General features: G+C 37.1%; 1 protein-coding gene across 1 annotated transcript; it reads right to left on the minus strand.

The window, feature by feature from the left end:
- Window positions 1–280: 280 nt before the first annotated feature.
- On the minus strand, window positions 281–3,754 carry LOC135836996 (uncharacterized). The gene is made up of 4 exons (XM_065352104.1): window positions 2,204–3,754; window positions 1,963–2,103; window positions 1,739–1,894; window positions 281–1,670 (listed from the first exon to the last, which is right to left on the minus strand). Exons 1-4 carry the CDS (start codon window positions 2,308–2,310, stop codon window positions 455–457), a joined length of 1,620 nt encoding a protein of 539 aa, XP_065208176.1. The 5' UTR covers window positions 2,311–3,754; the 3' UTR covers window positions 281–454.
- Window positions 3,755–8,026: the final 4,272 nt, after the last annotated feature.

Genomic DNA, 8,026 nt, shown 5'->3' on the forward strand with positions numbered 1-8,026 from the left:
ATTTTTGACTCAACTTTTAGCTTTCAAAAATGAAAAATCCCAAGCTTCCTCAGCTTTCACCATTTAGCTTTCAGTTATTAGCTTTCCAGTTTCCATCCCTGTTTTGAAGTCAAAAAGTTTGATGAATTTGAATTTTGATATTTTTGATTTTTGTAAGTTGGAACTTGGATGAGTTCTTGAGTTCGAATATTGAAAATTGAAATTTTATGAATTTATTCAATATCTGGAATCTGGAAACAAAATAAAACAATAGAAATAAATACTGAAGAGAAAAACGACATTTTCAAAAGAAAAACTTCTTTAATTTATTAAAAAAAACAAAACACTCATTTCAAAAAATGAAAAACTCATAAATAGTCTTACGTAAAATAAAAAATATAAAAATCACATTCGCATTATTAAATTGGAATTAATAAGAAAACTTAGAAAACCGAAGACGTCGAAGAAAGTTTCTTTAAAATTCTTCTTCCAACTCGAGATCGAATTCCTCCATAATAAATTCTACTTCAGATTCAGCTTCAGATTGAAGTCCATTCTCCACATTAAATTGTACTTCAAGTTCAGCTTCAGATTCAGCTCCATTCTCCACACTAAATTCCACTTCGTATTCAGATAGAGGTTCACTTTTACATGAAACTGTATCCAAACCATCTGCAAATACCGCAGTTTCGAATTCTAAACTGACTTCTTCATCGAATTCAGTTTTAATATCATCACCACCACTTTCTTCCTTTACATCAGTGGCATTTGACTGGTCAATCAGTTTCAACCGAGGATTAACCAGATTGGCTAAAGCCCCACAGACTTGAAATACTTTACTCGAATGGGTAAAAAGAGGTTTCGGTATAAAATTCAGGATGCTGAAATCTCTCAATCGTTTAATAGTTTGAGTATGTACTTCAGAATCTACTTCCAAACTGGTGTTACTCGATACAGAACTTCCATCTATCATCGTAAATTCAATATCTTGGTATTTTTCAGCGATCCCAGATCGTTTCATAATCACTTTATCATGTGTGGACGCCGGATAGAGCATACTACAATGAGTAATTCCTCCATTGGGATCAATAGCCACCATACATTTCAAAGTATTTTTATACTTTTTACTGGGCTTGTCAGTCTCATCGGTTTGTTCTGGTACTACGGTATCAATTTCGGCGAATCCTACGATCATTCTATCAGGCTTGGCAGTCCCTTCGGAAGTAATTTCGTTGATTTTGCGAACGTACCAAATCTCGTGCAGTAAATTGACGAACGTTAGAACAATGTTATTAATGGTATCTTCGGAGGTATTGAAACGTACTGCTAGATCGAAGTAGTCTAAATTCAGTCTCAGTTTCATTAACGTTATTAATAGTTGATCTTTTAAATCGAGATCCTCCACCTTCCAACCGAGGAAATACCTGAACGCAGATTTGGCACACGAATCCAGCACAACGTAAAATACAACTTTCGTCAGTCCTGTATAATACAACAGTAACTTTTCATCGTTTTCAACACAGTGGTAACCGAAGGGATGTTTTTTTAGTTTCTCTATTTCTTTGCGAAGATTACTGATTTGAGTTTGCAATGTATCGTTTTCAGTAACTTCACCGTTACATTTCTTCGTCGCCTTGTTCACCTTACAGATCATTGCGCGCGTCGTCACATAATCCTTTTCCGATTTAAAACTGCAAATAATAAAGTATAATTAAATGACTGTTTAGCAAATTCGATTACAGTTAATAAAGATACATACTGTTTTAGTTTATCTAACTCTTTTTTAGTGCCAAGATCGCTGATTTGAGTCTGCAATGCATCGACTTCAGTAACTTCACCGTTACATTTCTTCGTCACCTTGTTCGCCTTACAGATCAATGCGCGCGTCTTCACATGATCCTTTTTCGGTTTTAAACTGCAAATAGTAAAGTATAATTAAATGACTGTTTAGCGAATTCGATTACAGTGAATAAAGAAACATACTGATGCTGTGGTTTATTAAACTTCGGAGGTGTAACTATTGTTGCATTCCATGAAAAAAGAGTCGGTCCGTTATGCCTTTTACCGTCCACGAAGTGACACTTACAAACTCTATCAGATTCCTTGGGTTTTCTATCAAATCGACTGTAAGATCAGAACGTGTTCATTTCATTATCAATGTGACTCGATTTTATTTTCATACGGGTGGTTGATTACAGTTTCGAATCAGAATTCAGTAACTTACCGACAAGCATCTATCCATTTTTTACGTTCGCGTCTATTTGTAGGAAATCGGAAATTCGCACAACTGGTGCGGCCAAACTTATGATCACAATCCACAGCAAAACACATCGTTTTACTTTTCTCTCATACAACAATCATTCGAGATTCCTGTTTCAAAAGAATTTATTGATGGCGAGTGATTATCCAAAATAATTTGTAAGAATTCAAGAAACCAGAAGTAGAAATAAATATGCGGAAAGTGCAACGGCGCCAACGGCGGGCTGCATGAGCGATCGTTATCATTCTTATCAGTAGAGTTTGTAAGGTGAGAAGTCGAATTGGAGAGAATGTAAAAACACAGGTTTACCAAAACAAGGTTTACCCTTATCCTGGGTGAGAATGAAGTGTACTTCAAGGAAAGTCCATTTTTAGGTTTACCTTTGGTAAATCTGCACATCAATTCATTGTATTGGTTTACTCCAATACCACCTATAGTAAAAGGCCTGAGCGCTGTTTTGTGACGTCATCACTAAAGGGGAATACTTACATATCTAACATATGGTAATACACTATAGAAATGAAAGAAAAATGCACTCCAACGAATTAAATCCGGTGAAAATTTTATTTTTCATATTTTATTCACATGCATAATGAATTTAAGATCACCTACGAATGATTTAAATGAAAACAAAAATAAAAAAACGAGGTTAAACAACATTGTTTTTCAACATTAAAGATGAAAATAATGCATAAACTTGACAAAATTATACCTTCTGAAGGATATTATACAACTCACTGGTGAAATCGAATGAAATATTTGTCAAATAATCCTTAATTCATCAAAATCCCACAAAAATTAAATGATATCAACACTCTTGACTCTATTCCGAAGTATGTATTCCATTTCCAATTCCATTTCAACTACACAGGTAAAAAACGGAAAACCACACAGTTTCTTCAGCAGCAATGTGATTGATGATAACCAACTTGAGTGATAAATTAATGACTAGAACACTTTCAGCTAATTGGTTTCAGTTTTGAGATGTTGATGGTTAATGCCGTTAATGGTTTCTTGATTAGGTTATCCATTGTACTTTCACTTTGTAGTTGGATTGGATTGTTGTACTCAATAATATGCAGATTTAAAACGCATTGTAGATTTTATGGTTCAGGTCTATTCATTTCACTATGACATTATTCCAGTTAAGAGTAAAACACAAGCACATACACACATTAGTTTTCATTTTTCAATTCACTTGATATCTACATGTTCAAATCACACAACACAACAGATTGCGAAAAATTCGTTTTTGTACAAAAAGAAAGTAAACCAACACCACCAATGATTGAACACAACAATATTTCATCACTGTACCACATTTTAGAACGAATTTAATTAATTATTTATCATTTTAATAACTTTTTCAACGAAAGTTTTACTCAATTTCACGAATTCGCCATTTAATCATACGTTAAAATTCAAATGGTAAACACAATCGAGTCCCCTTAAGGTGTGACGTCAGAAGGTGATAACGATTCAGCGCTCAGGCCTTTTACTATAGGTGGTATTGTTTACTCTCGAGTAAACATGCACCCTAACATTCGTTGATCAATTTGTTAGGGTTTACTCCTAAGTAAACATGCATCATAACATTCCCTGAAATCAATTTTTTTTTGGTAATTCAATTTTTGCTTGATTTTGATTTTGACTAATAAAATAATAAAATATTGTGTAGGCAAATAATTATTTTATTTTATTTTTTATTTGAGCACAAATTTTTTCAATTTTTTTTACAATTTTTCATTTCGTTACCTTAATGCCAAATCCGAGTATGTCCAAGAACGTGAATTTTTCAGGAGAGGGAATTGAAAGTTTGAAAGATGATAAAAACAAATGGATGGGATATGGGGTAGTAAAATTTTGAAGTATGATAGTTCAATCTGTTATGAAGAGATTGTCTGAGCTACATTTGTAAAATTTCTCAATTTAGTATGTGTAATTAAATGTTTATCAAGCGGTGATGGACATACTCAGGTTTCGATTCTATATGCCATGGACATACTCTTACAAATGGGAGTATGTCCATGTTGTTAAGAATTGAGATCCGAGTATGTCCCAAATTTCTTACATATTTCTTACGAATTTCCGGTGTCTGTTTAGGTTTTAAATATAATTAAGTTGATGATACTTTGGTTTACCATTATTGGTAATGCTTCAGATGGAAAACTGGTACAAATACACGTCAGATGATTGATCACTAATTGTTTCAATCTTATTCATTCTGTTATTTTTAGCAACGTAGGTATTCCTTCGATGGGCGATAGACGGAATACCATTTTGTGTCAGCCGAAAAATTATGGAAACTAATCAATAGTTGTAAAGAGATAAAAACAAGTAGCTTTTTTTAGTACGTAATAAGTATCCTCTTACCCACGATTTTGGTTTTCGAGAATTTGATTCAGATTTCGTCTGTAATTTTTTTCAATACCCTTGGAGATAAGTACTGCACTAAGCCAGAATAAAGTTTTTATTTTTCTAAATGATGAAAATTATATTTTGTGAGTGAAGTTGCTTTAATCTTGCCAATTTTTTTAATGTTTTCGTATCATTTTTTGTATTGTTCAGCCTGGCAATCAAAGTGTTTGAAAATATAGTGATACTTCAATATTATACCACTTATAAATATTGTTTACTGTTATTAATTATTATGTCTGTTATTCTTCAAGTTTTCGTAAGAGCTTCCACCCTCACCTGGGCCTGTTATTATTCATTTTTCGGAGTTATCAATAACATCATAAAAAAATCTTTCCAATTTTATTTACCCTGATCTATGAAACCAGTTGTCTGGAGTACGAGTTAATAAGCAAGCACCATTTTCATCGATATATTTGTCTTGTAATAACACCGAATTAATAACACGTCTAAGCAGATTACCAGAATCACAAATAATTCCCAATCATTGATGGACATACTCAATGGACATAATCGCTTTTGGCGTCTATATGGACATACTCAATGTTTAAAATTTATTTAAATTCTATTTTTTTACAATTTCATAATAATTATAAGGTTTTTCATTAATTTCACTAGATTCGGCTGAGCATCAGCTTTCCAGTGATACCAATATCAAAAAATCGAAAATTTTGGACATACTCGGATTTGGCATTAAGGTAACGATTTTTACCATTTACGAGTTGATTTTTGATTTTGACAGAAAATTGATTTTATTTTTGTAGAATTCGCGTTATTCGAATAACGAAATCATTAAATAAAATATTATTAATCGTATATTTACATAATAATGAACGCATTACATATTCGGATATTAATGTGTCGTAAGTAAGAGATAAAGATAAATGCCGTAAACGAGGCGGCTATAACGTTGCAACGTAAATGCAACGTTGTCAGATTTGGTTCATTCGAACCGAACGTGGATACACTACAGTCTTCCCGGTGGCGAAATGAAATAAATGTTTCATTTATTTAAGACGTAATCGTTGAACTTCGAAGGGATTCGAATTTCGCGCTTCGGGCGACCAATTGTAGTGTCCTGGACTCTTGGACTCGAATGTTCAGTTGAGCTCGATGGTGCAGCTGGACTGCTCACATATCCCGACGGTTCCGGCGGCGGATCGTTACTTCGTATTTCAGGGATCTCAACGGCGGCAGGTTGAGGAGTCACGCTCGACTGAAATTCTTTGAGATGAGAACTATTTCGAGTATAGGTACGACCTCCTTTACTGATGTCGACCTCGGTACCTCGAGTTGCTACGACTGTCGCTGGCTCTGGGTCGAAACTTGGCGTGAGCTTGTTCGTTTTCTGCTCGTTTCGGACTAAGACCTGTTGACCTGGTACGAACCGGGTGGCGTGACGACTATCGTTGGCGTATATTTGACCCTTGTATTTCCGTTGATTTTCTCTATCTTCCATCTCGGGATCGGCTTGATAGTTTTGAATCGATGGAATTTGGTCACGTGGGCGGAAACGAAACACCAACTCGGCAGGAGCTACTCCAGTTGCGTGATTAGGAGTATTTCGCATCATGAGTAGAAATTTCTGGATTTCGTTTCTCCAATCCTTCCCCTCGATTTGAGCAATTTTCAGGGTCTTGAGGATGTTTCGGTTTTGTCTTTCTACGGCTCCGTTGGACTGCGGCCAAAACGGTGTTGAGTAAAACATACGAATGCCATACTCGTTGCAGAAACTTTCAACTTCGCTTGCGTGATGTTGCGGAGCATTATCGCACGTGATGATGGACGGGTAACCGTATCTAGCGAAAATTTCATGCAAGGTTTCAACGATGAATTTTGCCGTAGATGTCTTCGTGATTTTGATTTTGTAGAACCGGCTGTATAAATCGACTACTACGAAAAGGTAATCACCTGAGGGTAACGGTCCCATGAAGTCGAAAGCGACTTGATCCCAAGGACGTTCCGGCAATAGACGACGACGTATCGGTTCGGGCGGCTCGAATTTCGCAACTGCTTGGCAGGCTGGACACGTTTTTACTTTGTGTTCGGCTTCAGCGTAAATGTTTGGCCACCAAACCTTCGTTCGAAGACGCGCTTTCAGGCTGACAATACCAGGATGACCTTCGTGGGCAAGGTCTAAAACACGTTGGCGTAACTGAGAAGGTACGACGATTCGGTCTCCACGTAGAATGATGTCGTTGTATACGCTGAGTTCACTGCTGATAGCGGTATAGGCAGCTGGCATTTTGGACCAATTGTTAGACTCGATAGCGTTACGTAGTTCGACGAATTCGGGATCATTCAGGGAAGCTTGTTCGATTTCTTTCAGCGTCATCAGCTTCGGAATGCTGGCATTGATGACAAGATGAATATATGACTCGACGTGATCGTGCGAACGGTCAGTACTGGATACTAGTCGACTAAGGGGGTCGGCGATATTGTTTTTCCCCGCTTTGTGGACCAACTCGAAGTCATATCCCTGCAAACGAAGGTGCCATCGCTGTACTCTCAAGCTCTGGTTTAGATCGCTTGACGTTAAGATCAGCTGGATCGGTTTGTTGTCTGTGATAAGCTGGAAGCGGCGCCCGTATAAGTAATAATGGAAACGCTCTACTCCCCAGACAAGGGCAAGGGCTTCCTTCTCCAGCTGAGAGTACCTTCGTTCTACGTCGGTTAACGTCTTGCTAGCGAAATCGACGTACTCAGGACCTTCGGCGCCTATTTGAACTAGGACTGCACCGAGCGCGTTTGGACCCGCATCGCAATACAGCTGTGTTGTGTATCGCGGATTGAAATTCTTCAGGATGCGGTCCGTGGTCAACTGAGCTTTCAGTGCTTGAAACGCACTTTCGTGTTCTTGTTCCCATTTGAAATGAACGTTTTTGCGCGTGATATCGTACAACGGTGCTGCGATAGCGCTGTAATTCGGAATGAAACGACGTACAAAATTAACGAAGCCCAGGAAGCTTTCAACTTCGGCCTTGGACGTTGGTGCGGACCATTCCAAGATTTTGGCTCGTTTTTCGTCTGAAACTTGAATTCCACCTGGAACGATGGTGAAACCAACATACTCGATTTTCGTCGCGTAGAAGATGCATTTATCGTAGTTCAGCGTGAGACCATTTTGCTCGAGCAAGTCGATCACTTGATTTACATAACGGAACAGTTCTTCTTCTGAGTTAGCGAATATGAAGATATCGTCGGCTGAATTGATTGCGAAACCAAGAAGCTTCAGAAGTTTGCGCAGGATACTTTGGAAAATACCAGGTGCGCATTTTATTCCAAACATGAGACGTTTTGAACGGAATAAACCTCGATGCGTTATGAACGTTGTAATCACCCTGGACTTAATCTTGAGTAAGATCTGGTAAA

This window comes from Planococcus citri, chromosome 2 (assembly GCF_950023065.1).
Source record: "Planococcus citri chromosome 2, ihPlaCitr1.1, whole genome shotgun sequence".
Taxonomy (NCBI): Eukaryota; Metazoa; Arthropoda; class Insecta; order Hemiptera; family Pseudococcidae; genus Planococcus; species Planococcus citri.

Excerpts from the sequence above, each read along its gene's own strand:
- LOC135836996 (XM_065352104.1), bottom strand. The coding sequence starts at position 2,310 with ATGTGTTTTGCTGTGGATTGTGATCATAAGTTTGGCCGCACCAGTTGT. Across the intron at positions 2,104-2,203 it reads AAATGGATAGATGCTTGTCG|TCGATTTGATAGAAAACCCA; the intron begins GTAAGTTACTGA and ends CTGATCTTACAG. Across the intron at positions 1,895-1,962 it reads TTTAATAAACCACAGCATCA|TTTAAAACCGAAAAAGGATC; the intron begins GTATGTTTCTTT and ends TACTATTTGCAG.